General features: G+C 48.8%; 1 protein-coding gene across 1 annotated transcript in view; it reads right to left on the reverse strand.

Annotated features, from left to right (window-relative positions):
- The window catches only part of LOC146353173 (A.superbus venom factor 1-like), a 97,770-nt gene extending 78,396 nt beyond the window's left edge, over positions 1 to 19,374 (reverse strand). Inside the window, 5 exon segments of the mRNA XM_084829703.1 lie at positions 4,316 to 4,399; positions 4,402 to 4,423; positions 4,564 to 4,666; positions 18,888 to 18,969; positions 19,341 to 19,374. Of these exon segments, the coding sequence (XP_084685829.1) occupies positions 4,316 to 4,399; positions 4,402 to 4,423; positions 4,564 to 4,666; positions 18,888 to 18,969; positions 19,341 to 19,374 (325 nt within the window).
- Positions 19,375 to 25,459: the final 6,085 nt, after the last annotated feature.

The following is a 25,459-nucleotide window of genomic DNA, read 5'->3' on the forward strand; positions in this document are numbered from 1 at the left end:
AGATCTACTCTAAGCATGAGGAAGTCTGGATCGAACCCCTCATTTCTGCAGATAAAGTTTTGCAAATGTATGAGGGGGAAAGGTAGGAAAAAAGTTCAAAGAACCCCAAATTGATTGTGCTTATGAGCTTTGCTGATTCCTAAAGCCATATATCAGGAGCTGATTCATTTTTCACATTAAAAAATAATTGTTTCTGCCTCAAAATATTGTAGAATAAACTTTAGTTTCCATTAAGTTGGGAGTTGCGCTGGTACAAATAATGACTCTCTCTGTCCAGGAAACTCTTATGAAAAGTATTTACGACCCAGGGGAGAGCAATCCCATAGCCCCTAGGCAGCATCTGTGGGGGCCATAGGATTTTTCAGATTCCTGAATCCAAGGCCAGAGACAGCGCTCCAACCTCAGACTCAGGGGTCTGAGCTCCCCACCCATGCCCATGCACTCCCTTGCAGCTGGTTCAGAGAACTATGCTGGCTGCCTCTACGAGCTCACAAATGCTGCTGAATGCAGGCGTGGACTAGAGGACAGAAAGGGGATGTGCTGGTGGGCGGGAAGGGGAAGGAAGTGGGGAATTTTGATACAAGCTATCCCCAGCCTTCCCCAGCCTCTGTCCCTCCCCCTCACCAAAACCCCTGCTAGAGGGAGGAAAAAATGCACCTCCTGCTCTGCACTGGATAGTTGCAAGCCTTTGAGGGTGCAACCCTATGCACATTTAGACAGAAAAAAGCCCTACAACTCCCAGCATTCCCCAGCCAGCATGAATTTGAGTTTCATCTTTTGTCTTTGGTTTGGGATTCTACCTCATGCTATCTGAAAGTGTAATTTTGAGTGACATTGAATGACCTGTGCACACTTACCTGGGAGTAAGCTCAATTAATTTCAATGGGACTTACCTCTGCGTAGACAGGCATGACAGATACTACTGTCTAATTTAAAGCTGTTATCAGCAATTACTTCTGCAGGAGGGCCATTTCAAGAAGCAAGCAAAACGTGGTGGGCCTCAACCCCCATCCCCTAGAGTGCCCTGCATGAACACAGTTGCCACATATGTTTCTCCACACATTTTCTGCCTCCAGGTTGGCAAAGAGAGGGGCAGATGTGCTCTGTTGTACCAGACTGCCCTCTTGTTTAAGCCTATGTCCCCTTAAATCATTCCTGTTGGGTAGAAATCTGGGATTGTGGATTTCCTAGTGCCTGTTCAGTTTTTTTTTTAATTGTTGGCTCAGTGGTGGCAAGGTCAGGCTCAGCTGAGGGAACATCTTTGTTATGTATCGGGCGGGGGGGGTACTATGGCTTAGTTCTGGATGAGGCAGGAGCAGTAAGAGATCTTATTATGGCAAATGTCTAAACGCTTAAGAGCACAGCTCGCTTTTGTTCAGCATTGGCTACCTTATTTGCTTCAAGATAAAATGAAAGCTGTTCTGCATAAGAATCCCAGGAAGCAGGTTGACTAACATCACACTCTTTGATATGTCCAAGAGCAGCCATTTTAATTCTGGTTTTTTTTCCCCACAGGAGTTGCTCAAGTTGTTAAGTGGGCCTAGCTGACTGCTTACCAGTTAGCTGTGTGAATGGATTCACAGTCCCTGCTGCCTGTATAGCACTCAGGACCTCACCTTCGTCGCCACAAATTGTTGTACAGGTAGAGGGAAAGACTGGAAGACTCAGCAGGCCTCAAACCCAATTGTTATTTATCACACGCAGAAGTGAGGGCTTAGCAGAAGCTCCACCCACTGTCCAAAACTAAGATAAACTAAGCCACGGTACCCCCCACCGCCCGAAACGTAACCATCTTAGTTATTGGTTGCAGCCGCTGCACCTCTGCATGCCATTGAGGCTGGAGGGGGAGGCTGAACGAGGGCAAGCAAGCTGCAGGCATCGCTCTGCACAGCAAAAAGAGCACGTTGGGGGCACAGTCACAGCGAGCTGCCGCTGCTTTAACTTCTTGGGTGCACACAGCAGCAGCCCTTCTCCTTGTTCACTTCCTGAGCTTAAAAAACAAAAAATGCAGACCCAACAACAACACTCTGATAAGGCAGGTATGGTTTGTTTAAACACGAGTGTGCTCTGATTATTTGCAGGGGGCAGAGGTCGAGGCGGGATTGGGGTCAGGAAGCCAAGAGCATGGAGGGCAGCCATAGCACCTGTTCTCCCCCAGGGAGGGCATCAAGGATAATGCCCTTACTTGCTGAATACTGAATTGCTCTAAGTCTGCAGTCCTATACTCACGCAGCCGGGAGTGAGTCCTGTTAAACTCGGCGGGGCTTACATAGGCATGTATAGGATTGCTTAGACTCTTGGGTGTCTGGTCTGCATGTGCCTGCTTGTGAGACACACACAGAGAACTTCAACCAAGCGGAAGACAGTGCCTCTCACACACAACTTTTCCAGACTCATTTCTCAAGGGAAAAAAAGATGAGGGAACAAGTCAAAATTTGGGAAAGAGGGGCATGGGTAGAAAAAGCAGCCCCTCTGCCTGCCTGCACCTCACGACTTCCCACGCACCTCACCAGTTTTTGCTATATGTTTTCGCTTTGGTCCTTTTTTAGCGGAAAGCCCTATACCTGAAAAAAGAATAGAATTGACGCCTCCGAGTCATTCAACCCCACAAGAAAATCTGGGAATGCTGAAATAGGAAAGGTGTATCTGAAGCACACACAAACACTTTCCCCACTTCCAGCTCTCCCCTGCCAGTGCCTGATATTTAGTGTGCAATAAATCTGTGCGTCTTTAAGATGGTACAAGACTGTTTTTTTTTGCCCCAGACATTCTTGTTGAAACCTGGACTAAGTCCCCAGTGAGCCATTTTTGTTTGTTTAAATGGTGTTTTGAATTACATATGCAAAAAATGTTTTGATACAGTGTAGCCTTTAGTATATATTATATATGCTGACTGCTGAGTATTTAAAAATGTATGTTTCATCCCACAAAAATGTTCCTCGTCATTCAGACAAGCTGGCTGTGGAGTCTAGATTCCTGAAGAGCCCCAAGATACCCTGCTAAGGCTGTTGGGGGTGATATAACCAGGCAGAGCAGGGCCCTTGAGAAGTTGCCCACCAGCTGCACGCGGACAACAGACTGAGCAGAAACACGGGTCACTGCGTCAAACTCCTCACCACTCTGGTATGTTGTATTGTATGTCTGTTTACATTCTAGTAATTATGCATAAATTTGCATCTATACATCTAGATTAGCATATGCAGATTAGTGTCCTATTTTGTCCTTTTAAATTTTTCTGATGATGCGAATCCTTTTTTGGGGGATGCATAAGTGGCCAGCCTTTTAGCAATGGGAAAGAAGCAGCAAGCATTACCTTCAGGTGACCATATTTGACCTAGGGACCTCCATTTGCTGATCGCTAGTCTAGAGGAGGAACTAAGCAGCTCAAGGGAAAATCTGAACTTATTGCAGAGTAATGGTCAAGGATACACTTACCATGATTTCTTCCACTGTGTCCTCCGGCCCCTCTTCTTCCCCCACCCATATTTTTTTTCTTTTGTATTATGACTATTAGATTGCAAACAATTATTATAGGCTGTAAACTAGGGCTGTGCAGGCACCCCCGGATCTGACGTGGAAGCCGCTTCATGGCTTTGGAGGCGGGCCTGATTCGGGCCCAAGATTCAGATGTCGAACCCTGCTTTGGGTCCCCCCCGACGGTCCTGCGCAAACCCCCTTACCTTGCTGCTGCTTCTACCTCCTCTGCCATCCTCGCCGCCGCTGCCCTTGCCACCACCTCCACCACTGCCTCTGTCACCACCGCCGCCACCTTCACCTTCCTCGCCGCCACCATCCTCGCCGCCACCGCCATCCTCGCTGCTGCTGTTGTCCTTGCCACTGCGGCGAGGATGGCGGCGGTGGCGAGGACGGCAGTGGCGATGGTGGCAGTGGTGGCGGAAGAGGCAGCAGCGGCTCAAGGAAGGACCTGGTGCAGCTGGGCTGGGGGTGCTGAAGCTCCGAAGCACACCAAGCCCCTGACCTACTCCGAGTCGCTTCGTGGCCCCTCCGCTTCAACTCGAAGGGGCTCCAAGTGACCCAAAGCAGCCCACTTCGACTCGGGGTTCAGGCCTCGGGCCAAAGCGGTGCACAGCCCCACCATTTTGAGTGGACTGGCAAAAAGGCAGTATATAAATGTAGTACAATTAATGAACTAGTTGATGAAATGCAATTCCTTCCTGCATTTCCTAGCAGGCCAAAAATCGAAATCAGAAGGAGCTGACTAATCCCAAACTGATGCTATGAACAAGTAAGTCATATTCCATCTTTCATGCATGAAGCACTTGCTATTTCCTCTGGAGTTAAAACCACTGCTCACCAGATTCCGTCATCACTGTTACAGAGACGTAGAGAGAGTGCCCAACGAGCTCGCTCAGGTTGCGAAAGCGGGACTGTAGCGTGGCTCTTCCCCAGCCCCATCGCTAATCTGAAAAGAAAAGAAGAAAGTGGGAAAAGAATGGCGCCACCGTCTCACCCATACTGGGCCTTGAGGAAATCTGAGAGGGATACTTGCATGCACGCACACGCAGACAGAACGGAGGCATATACACGCATGGCTCATCATACCTGAATTCTCTGGAGTGAGTCTGGCATACTTCTTTTTTCATCATCTATTTTCACTCCAAAAATGACAAAGGCCACACCATCTAGTTTCAGCCCATAGAGGAACCTGGAAGGAGAAACGAGATACAAAAAGGCAAGTCTTAAGAGAGCCAATGACCAGAATGAGCATGAGAGGGGAAAAAAGATCATCAGAAATCTGGGTAGAAGAGTGATGACAGGAGAACAAATGGGCTATTTACTCCAGTCAAGAAAGAGTGAATGACTTTCAGAGTATCTATCAATCTCCTGCAAGAGCAGGGTTCCTATGTTTCATAGGATTAGGGGTGTATGAAACCCCGCTTACCTGGCTCCGCTGGGTTCCGCAGGTGGGGGGAGGTGATCCGTTCCTCCCCCTGGAATCCTCGATGGGGGGGGGGAAGTGATCTGTTCCTCTCCCCCGGAATCCTGCTCGGCCGGCTCAACTCCGTGGCCAGGCCGCGGAGCCGCCGGCCAGGCCAACCCGCAGGGGGGCCTCTAGCCGCTGCCGGGCTGCTGCGGATGCAAATGGCGTCCTGCGTAGGGGACACCATTTGTGTCCCTATGCAAGCCCGTGATAGGCTACGTAAATATTTACATAGCCGATCACGGCTAAAGCAGGGGCACAAATGGCGTAGGGGACGCCATTTGCGTCCCTGCTTTAGCCGTGATACGCTATGTAAATATATACATAGCCTATCACAGGCCGGCATAGGGACGCAAATGGCGGCCGCTACGACGGCCGCCATTTGCAGCCGCAGCAGCCTGGTAGCGGCCAGAGCTGCCAGAGCCGCCGCCAGGTAGGCTCCGTTTCACAGGGCTTTCGCGGGGTGGTGGGGCGAGCGGCTCCGTTCCACCATGGATTCCGGGGGGCCAAACTCACTGGAATTCGGCCCCCCTGGGATCCGTGGCAGAATTCTCTAACATCCCTACATAGGAGGTGCTCAGTTAAAATGGCAGCTGTGCTGTTGAAGCAGAACAACCAAAGGTTGTAGATTAGGATCCAGACTGGCTTTTGTAGGCCCTGCTTCTGTATGATGATAATCACATAGATTGTATCACAACTGAATCATGTTATGCATCATCAAATGTGTATTTAATAAATGTAAAATGTGAAGACAGTTGCGACCAAGCCTGTATTCTGTTACCTGGAAAAAGAAAATGCATGCACACACACACACACACACACACACACACCTTTTAAATAAAATAATCCAGTTCTAAAGATGTCTATTTGACTTAATCCATTAATCTTAATTGATTAACCATATGAGTTTTAGTCAATTAGGATGCAATCCTACGCTCCCTGGGGGAGAGAAAGACAGATCCATGGATGGAGAAGGAGGTCTACCCTCAGAGAGGGTGGGGGGCTCATTTCAGCTTGGGGGCCAAACTGGCTCCAGAAAAACATGTTGGGGGTTGCCATGTACCTTGGATTTGAGGCTCTGCATTACCCGGAGGACTCAGATTCGCCCCACTTCAAGGGGAGCCCTCAACAACTCCTTGGCCCCATCTACATGGCATGCTTTGACCCCCCCACCTCGTCGCAACTGCGCAGCAATGCTGCTTCGAATCCGCATGCCCTGCGATACACTCGCGATATACTGTGTGCTTCCCTAACAGACTTGCCGTGCACTCTTTTTTTGCTATCATACTGAAATGCACAGCTGTGCAATTCCCTGAGTGTGGGGGTGAAACACTTCAGTGGCTGTTTTGTATTTGAGGGGCTCTGCTGTGTCTTTCTGTCCCTTTTTAGGTAAAAAGTGGGTGCTTTGTAGGGATGTTGGAGAATTCCTCCACTCCAGTGAGGCCGGATTCTTTAGAAGTCCGTGGCGGAACGGACTACCCCCCCCCATAATCCCCCCTGCAACGGACCTACCTGGCGGCAGTGGCGGTTCCGGCGACGGCTCTGGGGCATCTTCTGGCTGCTGCCGGGCTGCTGCCGCAAATGGCAGCCGCTATGCTGGCCGTCATTTGCATCCCTGCCAAGCCGTGAGAGGCTACGTAAGTATCTACATAGCCTATCACAGCAAAAGGCAGGGACGTAGGATACTTACGTAGCCTATTACGGCAAAGAGCAGGGACGCAAATGGCGTAGCGGCCGCCATTTGCGTCCCTGCCTTTTGCCATGATAGGCTACGTAGATACTTACATAGCCTATCACGGCTTGGCAGGGATGCAAATGGCGACCAGCATAGTTGCTGCTATTTGTGGCCGCAGCCTGGCAGCGGCTGGAAGTCCAGCTGCAGCCGGCCCCAGCCGGAGGCTCCACGGCCTTGCCACAGAGTGGAGCCAGCCAGGGAGGATCCCAGTGGGGAGGGACGGATCGCCTCCCCCCCCACCGCGGACTGCCGGCCGGAATGGGTAAGTGTTTTGCACACCCCTAGTGTTTTGTGCTCCTTCATTTCCGCACCATCAGTTTGTCAGTTCCCGAGCCTGAGACTCTCGCTATGGTTCGCACTCACAAGCGTGCGCGGTACGTGCCTACCCATCACTCGAAATGGTGGCCGGAGCACTGTTGGTCCTCCCCCAAGACCCCCCCCCCAGCCCTTGGGTACTGAGTCCACAACCGTTGCGAAGCTACAAAACTGCAAAAATGTGCAAAAGTGTGATTGAATAGATGAAAACGCCCCTCTGTAACTGCACAGCTGCAAAGGGATGGGGGAAGTAAACAGGCATCACAGAGTGACGCAAGCACTACGCACGCCTGCAACACACCCACTGCAAAATGCAAAGTCAGTTTGGGGAAGGTACAGGCGTCTCACAAGCGTGGGGAAACCCATAGCAAACGATAAACATTGCAGCAAAATTACTCCTTGGAACTCCACATTTTCTGGGCGAAAAACCACAGGTGGCTGTGAAGTTGTGATTGTGTGATCTATCACTAGGGACCTCGACTCGCACCCACTCCAGAGTAAAAGCCCAGTGTAGATGGGCCTCTTGTAAGCCTTTTCAGCCTGAGGACGTGTCTCTCCTATCATCTGACTCTGAGAATGGCTCCCCTGCAGCTTCTTATGTCTCTCAACCACACAGGAGCAGGACACTGCAGGAACAGGCACCAGCCCTTTGAGAACCCCAGTCAGCATCTAGCAGGGGTGGAACTACTTACTGAAAGACCAGCCTCTGTCAGTCTTCTTAAAGTCTCAGGTGACTGCAATGTTTGCTGGGAACAGCTCCTAATGGGAGAATGTTCCCCTAGTGCTTCCCACAGTGATGCAGAACAGACAATAGTGCTGAGTTGCAGTCCTCTTCTCCTGGGCCTCACAACTACTCAGTACAGTGGCTGCATGCCATTATTGGCGGGGGGCTACAGACCTAAACGGGCAGGGCCACTACCACTGCCCCTTACATGCTTCTCCCCCCGCCCCCCGTTGGCTTCATCCGTTGCTTGCCTTCCCTAATTGACTATGGATCCTCCTTGGGGGTGGCTGCTGAATGCGCAGGCCCGTCTTGTGGGCCCTTGTTGTCATCTTAGCAAACCTCTGGGTAGAAATCAGTGAACCTCAATGTGGACTCTTATACCAGAAGACTGGGTCTTCTGAAAGGCTGCCATGCAGTCAAGGTAGAAGGTGAGTGTGCGACACACATCCAGTGAGTGACCTGAAGTGGTGATGTTGGATCTGGGAAGAACATCAGCAAAACGATGTCCTGGTTCAAGTGCAAAGAAGACCCTGTCTTGGGTAGGAAAGCCAAGTCTGGTCATAGGACCACTGCGTCTCTATGACAGATAAGGTAAGGCCTTTCAACCCTAGGGGTTCAGAGCTCACTAGCTGGACATGCTGACAAGACCGTGACGAGGCGTGCTACCTTAATAGTGAGGACACAAAGAGGGCAAGTTGCCAAGGGCTTGAAGAGCTTAGCAGTGACTTTGTTTAAGACCACAGACAAGGTCCAAGCCAGAGAAGGAGCAGACAATGGCAGATATAAGTTGCCTAAGCCCTTGAAGAATTGTCTTACAGTACAGTGGGAAAAAAACTGTGGAATCATGAACTAGGACATAAAAAGTGGAAATAGCTGCTAGGTAAACTTTAACCCCCCTTCATGGATCACTGCCTTGTTGTGGCAAAGGGGCTTGTGTAACTCAGTGAAGCCATAAGCTATGCCGTGCAGGGCCACCCAAGACGGACAGGTCATGGCAGAGAGTTCTGACAAAATGTGGTCCACTGGAGAAGGAAATGGCAACCCACTCCAGTATTCTTGCCAAGAAAACCCCATGAAACGTATCACAAGGCTAAAAGATATGACGCCGGAAGATGAGCCCCTCAGGTCGGAAGGTGTCCAATATACTACTGGGGAAGAGCAGAGGGTATTTCCAAGTAGCGCCAGAAAGAGTGAAGCGGCTGGGCCAAAGCCGAAAGGACACTCAGCTGTGGATGTGTCTGGTGGTGAAAAGAAAATCCGATGCTGTAAAGAACAATATCGTTTAGGAACCTGGAATGTCAGATCAATGAATCAAGGTAAGCTGGAGGTGGTCAAACATGAGATGGCAAGATTGAACATCGACATCTTGGGAATCAGCGAACTCAAATGGACAGGCATGGGCGAATTTAATTCAGGTGACCATCATATCTACTATTGTGGGCAAGAATCCCTTAGAAGAAATGGAGTAGCACTCATAGTCAACAAAAGGGTGGGAAAAGCAGTACTGGGGTACAATCTCAAAAACGATAGAATGATCTCAGTACGAATCCAAGACAAATCATTCAACATCACAGTAATTCAAGTCTATGCCCCAACCACTGAGGCCGAAGAAGCTGAGGTTGATCGGTTCTATGAAGACCTACAACTCCTTCTAGAATTAACACCAAAAAAAGATGTCCTCTTCATCATAGGGTATTGGAATGCTAAAGTAGGAAGTCAAGAAATCACTGGGATAACAAGCAAGCATGGCCTTGGTGTACAAAATGAAGCAGGACAAAAGCTAATAGAGTTTTGCCAAGAGAACACGCTGATCATAGCAAACACTCTTTTCCAACAGCACAAGAGACGACTCTACACATGGACATCACCAGATGGTCAATATCGAAATCAGATTGATGATGTCCTTTGCAGCCAAAGATGGAGAAGCTCTATACAGTCAGTCAAAACAAGACCTGGAGCTGACTGTGGCTCAGATCATGAGCTTCTTGTTGCAAAATTTCGGCTTAAATTGAAGAATGTAGGGAAAACCACTAAACCATTCAGGTATGACCTAAATCATATCCCTGATGAATACACAGTGGAGGTGAGGAATAGATTTCAGGGATTAGACCTGATAGGCAGAATGCCTGAGGAACAGTGGACGGAGGTCCGTAACACTGTTCAGGAGGCAGCAATGAAATTCATCCCAAAGAAAAAGAAATGCAAGAAAGCCAAGTGGCTGTCTGATGAGGCTTTACAAGTAGCTGAGGAAAGAAGGGAAGTGAAAAGCAAGGGAGAAAGGGGAAGATATATCCAACTGAATGCAGAGTTCCAGAGAATAGCAAGGAGAGACAAGAAGGCCTTCTTAAATAAACAATGCAAAGAAATCGAGGAAAACAATAGAATGGGAAAGACTAGAGATCTCTTCAAGAAAATCGGAGATCTCAAGGGAACGTTTTGTGCAAAGACGGGCATGATAAAGGACAAAGAAGGCAGGGACCTAACAGAAGCAGATGAGATTAAGAAGAGGTGGAAAGAATACACAGAAGAACTATACAGGAAAGATCTGAATGTCCCTGATAGCCATGATAGTGCGGTCACTGAACTTGAGCCGGACATCCTAGAGAGTGAAGTCAAGTGGGCCTTAGGAAGCATTACTAACAACAAAGCTGGCGGAGATGACAGTATTCCAGCTGAGCTATTTAAAATCCTAAAAAATTATGCTGTTAAAGTGCTGCATTCAATATGCCAATAAATTTGGAACACTCAACAATGGCCGCAAGACTGGAAAAGGTCAGTTTACATTCCAATTCCAAAGAAGGGCAACGCCAAAGAGTGTTCAAACTACCGCACAATTGCGTTCATTTCACATGCCAGCAAAGTGATGCTCAAAATCCTACAAGCTAGGCTTCAGCAGTATGCGAACCGAGAACTACCGGAAGTACAAACTGGGTTTCGAAGAGGCAGAGGAACTAGAGATCAAATCGCCAACATTCACTGCATCATGGAGAAAGCAAGAGAATTCCAGAAAAACGTCTATTTCTGCTTCATTGACTACGCTAAAGCCTTTGATTGTGTGGATCACAACAAACTGTGGCAAATTCTTAAAGTGATGGGAGTACCAGACCACCTTACCTGTCTCCTGAGAAACCTGTACGAGGGTCAAGAAGCAACAGTAAGAACCAGACATGGAACAACCGATTGGTTCAAAATTGGGAAAGGAGTACGACAAGGCTGCATATTGTCACCCTGCTTATTTAACTTATATGCAGAGTACATCATGAGAAATGCCGGGTTGGATGAATCAGAGGTCGGAATTAAGATTGCTGGGAGAATGATTTATTTATTTATTTGTTTCATTTCTATACCGCCCAATAGCCGAAGCTCTCTGAATTATCAACAACCTCCGATATGCAGACGATACCACCCTAATGGCAGAAAGCGAAGTGGATCTCAAGAGCCTCTTGTTGAGGGTGAAAGAGGAGAGTGCAAAAGCTGGTTTGAAACTCAACATTAAAAAAACTAAGATCATGGCATCTGGCCCCATCACTTCCTGGCATATAGAAGGGGAAGAAATGGAAGCTGTGACAGATTTTACTTTCTTGGGCTCCAAGATCACCGCAGACGGTGACTGTAGCCATGAAATTAAAAGACGCTTGCTCCTTGGGAGGAAAGCTATGGCCAACCTAGACAGCATAGTAAGAAGAAGAGACATCACCTTGCCGACAGAGGTCCGTCTAATCAAAGCTATGGTTTTCCCAGTAGTAATGTATGGCTGTGAGAGCTGGACTATAAGGAAGGCTGAGTGCCAAAGAATTGATGCTTTTGAACTGTGGTGCTGGAGAAGACTCCTACGAGTCCCCTGGACTGCAAGGACGTCAAATCAGTCCATCCTAAAGGAAATCAACCCTGACTGCTCATTGGAAGGACAGATACTGAAGCTGAAGCTCACATATTTTGGCCACGTAATGCGAAGAGAAAACTCTCTGGAAAAGACCCTGATGCTGGGAAAGACTGAAGGCAAAAGGAGAAGGGGACGGCAGAGGATGAGATGGCTAGATAGCATCACCGATGCAATGAATATGAACTTGAGCACACTCCGGGAGAGAGCGGAGGACAGGAAGGCCTGGCATGCTATGGTCCATGGGGTCACGAAGAGTCGGACACGACTGAACGACTGAACAACAACAACAAACTTTAACCGATGCCAAGGCAAGGCCAGACTGCTAGAAGGAAAGGAGGAACTGTACAACAATATCAACCAAACAAGTCTGTTTACATCAACCTGCGAGTAATCATGAACCAGGAGAAATGTGAATTGCTGGCCAGCAGGAGGCTTCCAGGACTCATAACGTTTCTGGGATTAGTGAGACAAACCCCTCCCTTATCAGATAGGCCAGAACCTTAAAGCTACCACTACCAAGCGAAACCTCAGACAGTTAGGGATGGCAGAGAATTCTGCCACAGATCTCGGGGAGGCCGAATGCCAGTGCATTTGGCCCCCCAAACTCCGTGGCAGAATGGCCTGCCTCCTCCCTGCGGATCCCCCCCGGGACGAGACTTACCAGGGGCGGATCTCCTGGGCGGTGGCGGCTCCGGCGGCGGCTGCGGTGGCTGGTCTTCCGACCGGCTGCCGCCGCCACCATTTGCAGTTTTTTTTTTACACCGACATGTAAAAACTTATGTAGCCTAAGACGACTGGGTAAAAAAAAAAAAAGGCGTACACAAATGGCGGCGGCTACGGCCGCTGCCATTTGCGTTCCTTATTTTGGGCCGTCTTAGTCTACGTAAATAATTACGTAGACTACGACGGCGAAAATAAGGGGAACGCAAATAGCGTCCACTACGCTATTTGAGTTCCCCTTATTTTCGCTGTCTTAGTCTATGTAAATATTTAATTTACGTAGATTAAGACGTCAAAAATAAGGAACGCAAATGGCGGCGGCCGTAGCCGCTGCCATTTGTGTACGTGGTTTGTTTGTTTTTTCCCAGAGCCCTCTGCGGCCAGAAATCCGGCTGTGGATGGCTCTGGCCTGGCTGGGCCTGGCTGGCTGCTCTGCGGAGCCACCACGGAGCACAGCCAGCCAAGGAGGATTCCAGGGGGGGAGGAACGGAGCGCCTCCCCACCGGTCCAGGATTCTGGGGGAAGGGACGGAGCACCTTCCCCCCCGTCCAGGATTCAGGGGGGAGGGACGGAGCGCCCCCCCCACCATCAGCATAATCCGCGAACAGGTAAGTGATTTTCGTACATCCCTACAGACAGTCCCGCTGTGTGGTTTATTTTTGGTGGCAGTGACACATGCAGGGGAATCTGGTGAGCCACTAGAAATGGCTTGGCAGGCGCAGGCCACATGTGGCTCACAGGCCATACTTTTTTCACCCTGGTATAGATGAAGACCTGAACGTGGAGGATGGAAAGGAGTGCTTAGAGCTGAGATGGATGGCCTGAGCATGAAGCAAGACAGCCAGCCGGATGTGCATCAGCTTAGAAGCCCCCTCTTCCATGCACAGGATCGGCCATTTGCTGGCGGCTGAGTGCTCAGGCCCATCTTGTGGGCCCTAGTCGTCTTTTTCTTTTTACACGGTCTGGCATGTTGGTCTTAGAGTTGAACAAGCCCTCCCTGTCAAACAGCATGTCTCTTTTATTAAAGATGTAGCCTCTTGAGACAAACTCGCAGAATGGAGCCAGGCAGGCTTACGATGAGCAATAGACCTGCCCTGGTCCTGTGTGCACATTGCCCTCTGTGATGTGAAGCACTTCTCTGCTGCTTTGACAGCTTTGATGCCTCCATGAGGAATCCCAAGCACAGCAACCACAGTCTGATTCCCTAGAGTAGTAGGATGCAGGCGATACATCCCAGGTGAATGTCTTGTAGAAGATCAGTGGAGAAGCAACCTGCTACCTGCACAGAGAGGTGCTGCAGATGGGGCCTTGGCTCTGGCAAATGATCGTGAATCTCTCCCTCAGAAAAGGAGCCAATGACCTCCGCCTGATCAGGCAGTGGCTGTTTGAATAACTGCTGCATTTTATCAAGTACCAGGTTAGGCCAATTCAGCCACAGGGGAGGGGAAGATAAATGCTTTTGAGGCCATAAGGCAGAAGAGGAAGTACCCAAAAGCACAGACTGCCCAAAAGGAAATGCTAACTGAAATAGGGATGTCAGAGAATTCTGCCACGGACTGAAATGGGATTGAATTCCCTTCAGTCTGTGCCACGGAATCCTCTGCAGAACGGCACCATGAGGTCCTGCGGAGCCAGCAGTCATGCGGCTTTTTTTTTGTCATCCGCACAGAGTCGCGAAATTTTCTCAAATAAAAACGCAAGGTAGGATATTCTGATAATAAATACATAAGTTTAAAAAAAAAAAAATGAATTGTGCTCACCACCTTGTTCGTGGGTGTTCTTCTTTTTCAATTGAAATCCTCCATTTCCCTTTACTTTCAGCCAAAACACTTCCTCCTCCTCCTTGAGGCTTCCCAAAACAAGGCTGCCCCAGGTGTGCCTGAGCGATGCACTCTTTGCTTAAAGCAACGCTGTTTGAAAGAAAGGAAGAAAAAACCTTTTAAAATGACCGTGCTGGTCTGGAGCCCTGCACGAGTGTTATTCCCCCTGCTAGGCTTTCTATTTCCACATCCAGCCTTGTTGGTGACGTTGTGAGGCTAAAATGGAGAGAAGAACCAACTCTGTGCATGTCTACTCAGAAGTAAGTCTTACTGAGTTCAATGCAACTTACTCCTACACATGTCAGCACCCCACTTGCCCCCAGCTCAGCTTTGTATTTCCACATCCAGCTCATTAGCAAACCTCCTGTTAGTTATCTCACTGGGTGACTTTGGGACGGACCACTACATCGTACTTCTGTTATGAAACTCATGAAGAAAAAGAGACAGTATAATGGAAAGTTCTTTCTGAAGCAGTCACACTTCATTTGTACAAATGCAGCATGAAGGGAAAGATCAGCAACCTTCTCTTTGTTTGAATAAAAAGCACACTCTGCACATGCTCAAGGAATGGACAAAATGAGGAATAAACATACCAGGGAATATGAAGAACTATATTCTTCCAGTGTGTGTGTGTGTGTGTGTGTGTGTGTGATCTCCCTCAATCCAGCTGTTCCCTGGAAATCCCCCTCCCCATTCAACCAAGGGTCTTCTGAGATAACTAACAGGAGGTCTGATAATGAACTGGATGTGGAAATACAAAGCTGAGCGAAGAGGAGAACCAACTCTGTGCATGTCTACTCAGAAGTAAGTCTTACTGAGTTCAATGCAACTTATTCCTACACATGTCAGCACCCCACTTGCCCCCAGCTCAGCTTTGTAAGACTTACTTCTGAGTAGACATGCACAGAGGTGGTTCTCTTATCTGCTCAGCTTTGTATTTCCACATACAGTTCATTATCAGACCTCCTGTTATCTCAGAAGACCCTTGGTTGAATGGGGGGGGTTTTTTCCAGGGAACAGTTGGATGTTCCACACACACCCCAGAAGAATATAGTTCTTCATATTCCCTGGTATGTTTATTCCTCATTTTGTCCATTCCCTGAGCATGTGCAGAGTGTGCTTTTTATTCAAACAAAGAGAAGGTTGCTGATCTTTCCCTTCATGCTGCATTTGTACAAGTGTGACTGCTTCAGAAAGAACTTTCCATTATACTGTCTCTTTTTCTTCAGGAGTTTCATATAACAGAAGTATGATGTAGCGGTTAGAGTCCAGCCCAAAGTCATCCAGTGAGATAACTAACAGGTTTGCTAATGAGCTGGATGTGGAAATACAAAGCTGAGCTGGGGGCAAGTGGGGTGCTGACATGTGTAGGAGTAAGTCGCATTGAACTCAATAAGACTTACTTCTGAGTAGACATGCACAGAGTTGGTTCTTCTCTCCATTTTAGCCTCACAACGTCACCAACAAGGCTGGATGTGGAAATAGAAAGCCTAGCAGGGGGAATAACACTCGTGCAGGGCTCCAGACCGGCACGGTCATTTTAAAAGATTTTTCTTTCTTTCTTTCAAACAGCGTTGCTTTAAGCAAAGAGTGCATCGCTCAGGCACACCTGGGGCAGCCTTGTTTTGGGAAGCCTCAAGGAGGAGGAGGAAGTGTTTTGGCTGAAAGTAATCACTGCAGTTTCAGGGCAGGGGAAAAATATGTAAATATCTACGAAAAATAGCCTTTCTTACAGAAGTTATGCAGAATTACGGCTGTCGGTACGGATTTATCTTCGTGATTCTTGGAGCGGAAAAAAAAGAGGAGAATTCCGGGGGCTTGCGAACGACGGTACGGAGCACTGGCCGCAAACTGCGGAAGTCAAGCGGCATGGAAGGTGCACAATTAGTACATCCCTAAACTGAAAGGAGAAACATAAAGACGTAAAGGAAGAATGAAAACTAAAAGAAACTGAAGAAACTCAGCTCATGCTTTGACAAGAGAAAGACTCTCTGGTCAGAGAATGCTGCTAAATGTGCTGCTTCTGTGGTGACTGAAGAGGAACTGAGTGAAAACAGCAGGATCTGCGGCCTTTAACATGCATGATGGGGGGTTGGGGGGCTTCCTGCCAAAAAGCTCAGTTATAGAATGTTCTTGATGGGGCTTTGTGCGGGTGCAGAACCCACATATATGAGTCTCAGAGACCACAAAGAAGCGCGTGGACACATTCTTCACTACTCCCTCAATACACTTCAGCAAAGTGGCCCATCACGCTGTAAAGAACCAGTGTGGTGAAGTGGATAGAGCAGGGATGGTCAACTTCCATTTTTGCCCCCGGTATGCCCCCGTAGGCCACACACCCCTGTGGGTGCCAAAAACGGGGGGGGGGGAGATAAAAATACTACAAACAAAATGGCATCTGGGCTACAGAGTGCCATATATATATATATATATATATATATATTCACATTTCAGGGGGTGGCAGGGGCTACTTCAGAGAACTGTGGGGGCCACATGCTGCCCACCGCTGGGATCAAGTATTGGCTTTAGCCGATGGGGGGGGGGCTTCAAATCCCACTTTAGTCATGAAGCACACTAAATGGCCTTGGGCTAGTACAGGACTGAGCCCAGACTCCTTCCAGAGACCATGGATGAGGACTTAGAATCAGGGACGGACAGGGTGAGGCGGTGGGGGAGGAACACGAACCTCCAGGAGCTGGAGGAGACAGAGACAGGGAAGAATCTTCCCAAGGGCAGGCTGATCAGTTAGATTCAAGCCCACCCATAACTTCTTATGTGGGAACCCAGCAACTCATCGAGGGGGAGGGGGGTAAGCGTGACAGATTCACAGATCAGACGTGCAGTCAAGAGGGAGGTGCAGTGTAAAGAAGTAAAGCATTCTGCCAAGTTGGCCCATCACAGGAGGTCTCTAGGGAGACTCTCCCTGAGGGCGAGATTCTGAAAGCCTATCAGGTTCTGTGCGGTAGACTAGCATCAGAATTGCAACAACTTTCTCTTCTACTGTTGTGCATCCCTAAAACAGATCTTTAGGTAAGCTAGTTAGTGTTGCGCCATCTTAGTCAAGGATCTTAGTGTTAGGCTGTCAGAAGCTGATCAAGCAAGACTGTAATCTGAACTGCTGATAGACTGATTCCTTCACATAATAAAGCCTGTTTACTTGGAGAGCAACTTCTTTGCTTGACTACCTATACACAGGACCTGACAGCTGGGTTTCTCAGCTTCGTCCAATTGTAGTGCAGACAAAATGGAATGAACTAACCTGAAGCTTGGGATACAAATGTCGGAAATACATGGAGTGTGTGTGTCTGTAATATGGGAAGTAAGCAAGCAACCCCTCCCCCAGTAAAATTATGTTTTCCAGGGTTTTGAAGGGAAAGTTTTAATCCTGGGTATGGCACAGGTGGCAGGATTGCCCAACACTGCCTTCTCTCTGGGGTAGGACCTGGAAATGGTGTTCAATAGGCATGGCGGAGAATTCCGCCATGGATCTTGGTGAGGCCAAATGCCAGTGCATTCGGCCCCCCGAAATCCATGGCAGAATGAAGCCCCCCTGCCCCCCTACCCCGCGAAATGGGCCCAGAACGGAGCACCTACTGCTGCCATCTGCGCTGCATTGGGAATGGCAGCCGCAGCTGCGGCCGCCATTCGCTTCTTCCATATAGCTGTGATAGGCTACGTAAATACTTACGTAGCCTATCACGGCTAATGCAGGGAATGCAAAAAAAAAAAGTATTTACGTAGCCTATCACGGCAAAACTAAGGGAACGCAAATGGCAGCTACGGCGGCTGCCATTATATTCTTTTTTTTCCGCCGTGACAGGCTACGTAAATATTTACATAGCCCATCACGGCAAAACAGAGGGGCACAAATGGCGTAGTGGCTGCCATTTGCACCCCTCTGTTTTGCCGTAATAGGCTACGTAAATATTTATGTAGCCTATCACAGCAGGAAAAAAGGGAACACAAATGGCGGCCGCTGTAGCCGCCGCCATTTGCGTTCGCTGTTGTTGTTGTTTTTCCGTGATAGGCTATGTAAATATTTATGTAGCCTATCACAGCTAAAGCGGGAATGCAAATGGCGTGGGGGACGCCATTTGCATCCCTGCTTTAGCTGTGATAGGCTACGTAAATATTGACGTAGCCTATCACGGGCTGGCGTAGGGACGCAAATGGTGTCCCTTACACAGGACGCCATTTGCGTCCGCACCAGCCCAGCAGAGGCTGGAGGCCCCGCTGCGGGTTGGCCTGGCCAGCGGCTCCATGGCCTGGCCGTGGAGCGGAGCCAGCCGGGCAGGATTCCAGGGGGAGGAATGGATCGCCTCCCCCCACTTGCAGAACCCGGCGGAGCCAGGTAAGCGGGGTTTTGTACACCCCTAGTGTTCAATGATTTATGGAAAATGCATGTGTAAAATGTCATTACAGAGCCTTGTGAAGCTTTCATGGACCACCAACAGTTGCTGATTATTCAGGTGGCTACACCCACCAGTGAGAATTTTCCAATCTCCTTTCCCACTTAAATCTTTCTTTAATATAGATGATTGTAAAGGAAGTTCACATCCATTTAGAAACCCATTAGGAAAGAAGAACCATCCTCTAACAACTTCCTGATTGGCTGCCTTGACTACTTACATCAGAGATGGAGCTCATCTTGTCCTTGGTTGGATCTACACTTCATCTCAGTTAGGGATGGACGAGCCCATCTCCGTCCAGGATTGGGGAGCTTGACAAACTGCCCCCTCACAGCTCACGCAGCCCGGGCCTGCTTGCTGGACTTCCCTGTTGCCCTGCCTGCCTGCGAGCTGTGCGAACTGCCCCTCTTATGCGAGCAGGCTGTCAAAGGCCAGCATGGGGAAGGAGGCCCTCGGCGCAGCCACCCACAGCCTCTCGCCCTGGCCTCCAGCAGGTTGGGGGGGGGAGAAGAGGATAGGTGCCTCCTTCTTCCCTCCATCCCCACCTGCTACAGCAGGGACAAGCTGGTTGTTTTCTGTAAGGCCAGGAAAACTTATGGAAAATGACCAGCCTCTCCCGCGCCACTGCCGCTGTAGCAAGGATGAGGGAAGGAGGAGAGGCGCTGCCTTCTTCCCCTCTCCTTGCTGAGGGAGCAGGTGCCCGAGCTCTTGCCCGACTTAGCACGCCACAAGTCAGGCAAGAGCTGAGGTCTGCAAGCTGGCGTCCGGGGGGCCGAACTGGCAGCTTCTCACCAGGCTTCTTGTCCCAATCTGACACTCGCGACATCCCTAGTCTCAATCAGGAGGCTGTCTTCCACTGGTCTAAAATGCCCACAAATAGGTGAAGTACAGACCCAGTGAGCTCAGACCCTCTTTTCTGAAAGGCCCTCTGCACGTGGGCTGAAGTTCAAGATTGCTGCCACCTACTGGCTCAGAGATTTCAGTACACTCTCAATTTGGGGGAAGGGTTACTGGAGACTGTTGCTGCCACCTACCGGTTCTGAGACCGAAACATGTCCCTTAGACATTCAGGCCAGCCATGAGTTATGATTCAAGGGTTACATGCAGGCTCTCTCTTGCTTGGTCATATCCCAGGCATGTGTGTGTCAGGCGGGAAGGATGTGACAGTCACCTAGATGTCCAAATTAGGGTCCCCGGTTCTCTTAGATGGGGGCTCGAGCCAGAACCAAGTATAAAAGAAGAAATATAAACCCTAGACGCTCAACCCAGCCCAGGTGTATGACCCAAGGCACTCCCATCGTAGCTCTCACCTCAAGGCTGGCAGTCACACGTTTCACCATAGGCTCTAAGTTGTGACCCACAGGAAATACACGATAGCGTACTGAAAAAGAAAAGAGAGAACATCATACGTCTGCAAAGGAAGTGTGAGTCAAGTGAAAAGTGTGGCATCTTGGAAGAGCACTGAGATAAGCTCTCCACCTGTTGTTTTGTGGCTGACACCTGAAGACTGGGGGCAAACTAGATGTTACATGCAAACATGTGAAACCACCTGATGTTTGAAAACCAAGAGCAGCTTTGGAAGAGGCCAACTGGGAGTGGGGGAGGAGCTTGACAGCAGTAGCGCCCCTCCATTGCCGCTCCCCCCATGGAGCTTGAAAATGGTGTTTGCCCACATTTATTTATTTATATAATATTTATTTAGGCTGCCCAATAACAATGTTCTCCAGGCAATTCACAAAATATAAATTGCAGCGACAAATCCAACAGCAGAGAAAAAATAAAAACAATGACACAGCATCCCTAAAATATAAAACAGATGGGTTAAAATGGGTTAATGGGTTGTGGGTTAAATATCCACAACCTTAAAGTTATAGCTTTAAAAGGCTTGGGAAAATAAAAGGGCTTTCATCCAGTGCCAAAATGACCATAAAGAAGGTTCCAGGTGAAGCCCTCTGGTGAAAGCATTCCACAATTGGGGTGCCACCAATGAAAAGGCCCTCTCCCTATTAGGCCCCCAGCTCACTTTGCTTGGGGAGGACCCCTGGAGCAGGGACTCTGAAGAGGATCTCAAGGTTTGGCTAGGTACATATGGATGCAGAGACTCCTTCAGGTAACCTGCCCCCAAGCTGTAAAGGGCTTTATAGGTCAAAACCAGCACTTTGAATTGGGCCTGGAATGGACTGAAAACCAGCACAGAGGACGGAGCACTGGCATAATATGATCAAATTATCCAGTCCAGTTAACAATCTTGCAGTCTTGTTTCAAACTAACTGACACTTCCAGGCAGTTTTCAAAGGCAGCCCCACATACAACACATTGCAGTAGTCCAAATGGGAGGTTAGCCTAGTGGGGGTAACTGAGGCAAGACTATCCATCAAGGTAGAATTGCAGTTGGCATTTTAGCTGAAGCCTCTAGTGACAGTGCAAGATAGATAAGCACTCCCAAATACAAACTAAAACCTTCAGGGATTAAATTTCAGTTTATTAGCTTTCCTTCAGTCCATTACCGTACCCGGGCATTTATTCAGGATACCCACAGGCTCAATTCAATTTGATGAAAATGAGAGATACAGCTGGGTGTTATCGACATATGTGTAGTAGTCTTTATGTTTCTTAGGGATGTTGGAGAATTCCGCCATGGACTCCAGTGAGGCCAGATTCTTTAGAATCCAGCCCCCCGGAGTCTGTGGCGGAACGGGGCAATCCCCCCCCCCGCCACCCCACGGAATTCCCCCGGGACGGAGCCTACCTGGCAGCGGCGGCTCCAGCAGCAGCTCCGGCTCCGGGTGGTCTTCTGGCCGCTGCCGGGCTGCGGCCACAAATGGCGGCCGCTATGCCGGCTGCCATGTGCATCCCTGTCAAGCCGTGATAGGCTACGTAAGTATCTACGTAGCCTATCACGGCTAACGCAGGGACGCAAATGGCTGCTGGTACGGCGGCCGCCATTTGCGGCCGCAGCCCAGCAGCGGACGGAGGTCCGGCTGCAAGCGGCCCCAGCCGGCGGCTCCACGGAGTCACTGGGGAGTGGAGCCGGCTGGGGAGGATTCCGGGGGGGCGGAGCGCCTCCCCCACCACCACGGATGGCCCCAGAGGAACCAGGTACGTGTTTCGTACACCCCTAATGTTTCTATTGTACATTTCTGCAATTGCTCATTGAGTGGAGGGACAATCCAAAAATATTCTAAATAAATACATACTGGTGGCAGCTCAGATCAAGTATCCAGATGACCATTCCTGGTGGTTTCATATAGATGCTGAACAGCATGGAGGAAAGAACAGAACCCTGCAGGCCTCCAAGACATAACTGCCAAGGGGTCAGGCAGTGGGTTCCTCAGCACCACCCTCTAAAAACAGACACCTCGGATGCCCAATTCAGAGGCGTGCTATGGTTGATAGTATTGACAGCTTCTGAGAGGTCCAAGAGAATCAACAGGGTATGTACACACCCCAACTTTCTCTCAACAAAGATAAGAGATTCAGAGGATGGAGTCAGTCATCAATTTCATCCAAGATAAGTTACATCCAAACCAGGGCCAGCACCAAGGGTAGGCACAGCTGGGCTCCTGCAGAGGGCTCACATCCCAGCCGCGCGCTAGACTTGCTCCTCTTCTTCACCACTGCAACCTGCTTGTTCAGCTGGCTCTCATTTTGGCCCAGACAAAAGTGATGGTGAGAAGGGTAAGCAGCGAGTGCCGCTGCCATCTTGCTTGCTGCCTCTCTGTAGGTGGTAGCGAAGAGGAGGAAGAGCAACAGAGCTGGTGCCAATGATGGTGCAGAGGTAGACTCAGTGAGGCAGGGGGCCCACTGAGGGTACCTTGCCCAAGGGCCCTCCAAAACGTGAAGCTGGCTCTGATCCAAGAGTGCCTGGAGTTGGCCGATCACCACTCAGGCGTATACTGAGGAGCCGCATGGGCTCTGCTCAGCAGAAGAAAGTGCTTGGTTATGATTGTGTCAACTGGCTGTTCAGGGGACATTTGGGTGGGTTAGGGTTTTTTAGAGCAATCTTGTTTTGTTCAGTTGATTAAGTAAATTTGTGGTATTTTTTGTTGTTGTTTGTATTGTCTGCTGCCTAGAGTGACCAGGTAGCCAGCCAGATGGGTGGCTAATAAAGCAAACAAACAAACAAACAAACAAATAAATTGCCCAAGTAATCTCTGCATTCCAGAGAATGCCTGGGGTTTGGGCAGGAGCTCAAGCCATATTAGCAGAAAATCCTCTGCAGATTAAATGTAGCTGTGTGTGTGTGTGTGTGTGTGTGTGTGTGTGATTTGAAGTGGAACAACAGCTAATAAGGATCAATACACACCTCTTCCTCCATGTCATTCCTCCACTTCCTTCCTACTACCACCCCTTCCGGAAAGTGTTTTCAGTCAGTATCTTTAAAAAAGCATATCAGAGGAATGTTACAGGCATCTGCATGCATGTAATGCCTAGCTGTTTGGCTCTCAAAGGCAAACAATCAGAACTTGGCATTAGGCAAGCTCAGATTTTTTAAAATTCTTGTATCCTGTTAATCTTTGATAATGGCAAGCCCTAAACACTTCAGAGAAAGGGAGAGTCTCTCAAGAGTGGAAAGTAAGCTCATGTTCCTGGGCAAGGGGAACAGAACAGGATAGATTGAGAAAGCAGGAGGCAGCAGAGGTGGATGGCTGGGTTTAAAAACAACAACACTGTAAAACATCAGCATTCCCAGTCTAGACTGGGGGCTCCTTCACACAGAGCTTCTATCGTGCATTGAGACTGCTCCTTCATGGAAGTTTGCAGGCTCTTTACATGATGCCATGACCCTGCCATGACCCTGCTGTGACCCTCCATGGCGTCTCCTGCACTAAATGCCCTTTGTCCCTTTTTAAAATAGATAGTAGATAATGAGCTATCAAAGTACCTCGTTGTGTTCCGCTTGAGTTCCCTCTGTGAAAAGAGGAAAAGTGGCAAGAAGGGGAGCAAGATCAATGAAAGATAATGAAAGACTCAGATACAGGGAGAAGGAGGGGGAAAGGGGAGGGGGAAAGGAAGCACGTGAGAAAGGGAGTCGTGGTGATCCTGCATTTAAAATGGAAGCAGAAAGCCCCATTTTAAATGCACGATTTTAGGCTGGGTTGAAACTGCCCTGGGTTGAAACTTGGGTATCATGGCTTCCTCTGGCACTTTTTGGAACCACACAGAACAGAATTACAGTAGGTAGAGTTACTGGACTGCCAGCCATTAAACTGGTTTTCATAAGCAAACAGTTTTTGCTTATGGAACTTTCCAGGCAATTACTTATGCATGCAAAAATGTGCGGTTGTTTTAGGATATCTCAAAATCTTTCCCCCAGCTAGCTGGCCTGTTGCAGGGTAATTGCTTATTCCCAGCACTTGGTGTGAAATGTTTTCTGGCTGGGAAAATGCTTTTGTAAAATTTCCTTTGAGTTGAATAATTGTCAGGTACTTCAGATGGATTTTGCAGGCTTTTGAAACAATAAAAACATGCAAAAACCATTTACCAGAGGCAAAGGTGGGATGAGTGATCCCTCTTTCAAGCAGCTTTCAACACAAGAATTGTTGCAAGGGAGGCATCTAACAAGAGTTGAGGCCTGGCAGAGAGGGCAAGCACAGATCTCAAGGAGGATATCTACTCCAGACCCACTGTGGTCCCAGATACTTGTACAGATGGAGGAACAAAAGAGTTTACCTGTAGATTCAGGTGTGTAGATGATTTTATCTGTCTGGATGAAGATATAGCCTCTCTGGTAGAAGACCAGAACCACCTTCTCCAGTGTGAATTGAGAACAGCTGGCCCAGATAGTCACATACTGGTGTTTCTTTGAATTCATTTTCATTTCTTTGGCAGGAACCTGTATGGGAATATCAGAGGTTAGAGAATTAAAGTTTCCTGACATTTACCAGCATGGCAAATGCTATTATAGAAATTGTATACAGGGTATTGCAGGATGGGAGCCTCCCCACAGCATTTTCAGAATACTCCACACACCTTCTTCCTTTGGCAGGAGGATAATGATGGAGCTGGGTTTTTTTTTAATCCTAGGGGTTGCAGCTCAGATGTATTTCTCCCTAACTACATCTTTATCACTCAGCTGAGCAGCTGGACTTGGGCAAACTTCCATCTGTTTCCCCATTGGCCACATCCCTTCTTTCTAATGGCTCCAAGGAGGGGGTGGGAACAATATGTGATGGTCTTTCACGCAGGAGATCAGGAGCCTGCAACCTGAGGAACAAGCAGAACATGTCTCCTCCCCACTGGGGACAATGGAATGGGGTTGGGAAATATTAAGTTTTCAGATCAAGGAAATGAGAGCCAGTGTGGTGTAGTGGCAAGAGTGTTGGACTAGGAGCTGGGAGATCCGGGTTCTAGTCCCCACTCGGCCATGGAAGCTCACTGGGTGACTTTGGGCCAGTCACAGACTCTCAGCCCAACCCAGGGTTGTTGTTGTGAGGATAAAATGGAGAGGAGGAGGATCATGTAAGCCGCCTTGGGTTCTTGCGAGAGGAAAAAAGGCAGGGTATAAATGCAATAAATAAATAAATAAATAAAATTCATAAACCCAATGTATAGTGATGTAAGTCAGCAAAAGGAAACATGTAGATGCCCTCCCCTAATTCTGGATAAAAATGTCACTGAATTGGATCATCTATAAATATTCTGACCACAATCTGGTGGCTGCTTATCTGCCTGGATTACTTTAGCTCCTATTCTCATGTCACAGTCAGCAAGGATTTGACCTGAGGACCTCCTTGGACTGGCCTCCTAGTTGGTGCCCCTTGTAGCAAGCCGCTGTAGGCTTCAGAGTAATGGGGAAGGGAGGCATTAGTGGTGGCCTGTCCAAGAGTCGCTCCCAACATTATCCTGTGAACTTTCAAGGGATCCAGGAGCACATCTCGAGGGTCACGCATGTGCCTGAGGAAGTAAAA

Source organism: Heloderma suspectum, chromosome 2 (assembly GCF_057233095.1).
Source record: "Heloderma suspectum isolate Gila_16-S chromosome 2, 16-S_ref, whole genome shotgun sequence".
NCBI lineage: Eukaryota > Metazoa > Chordata > Lepidosauria > Squamata > Helodermatidae > Heloderma > Heloderma suspectum.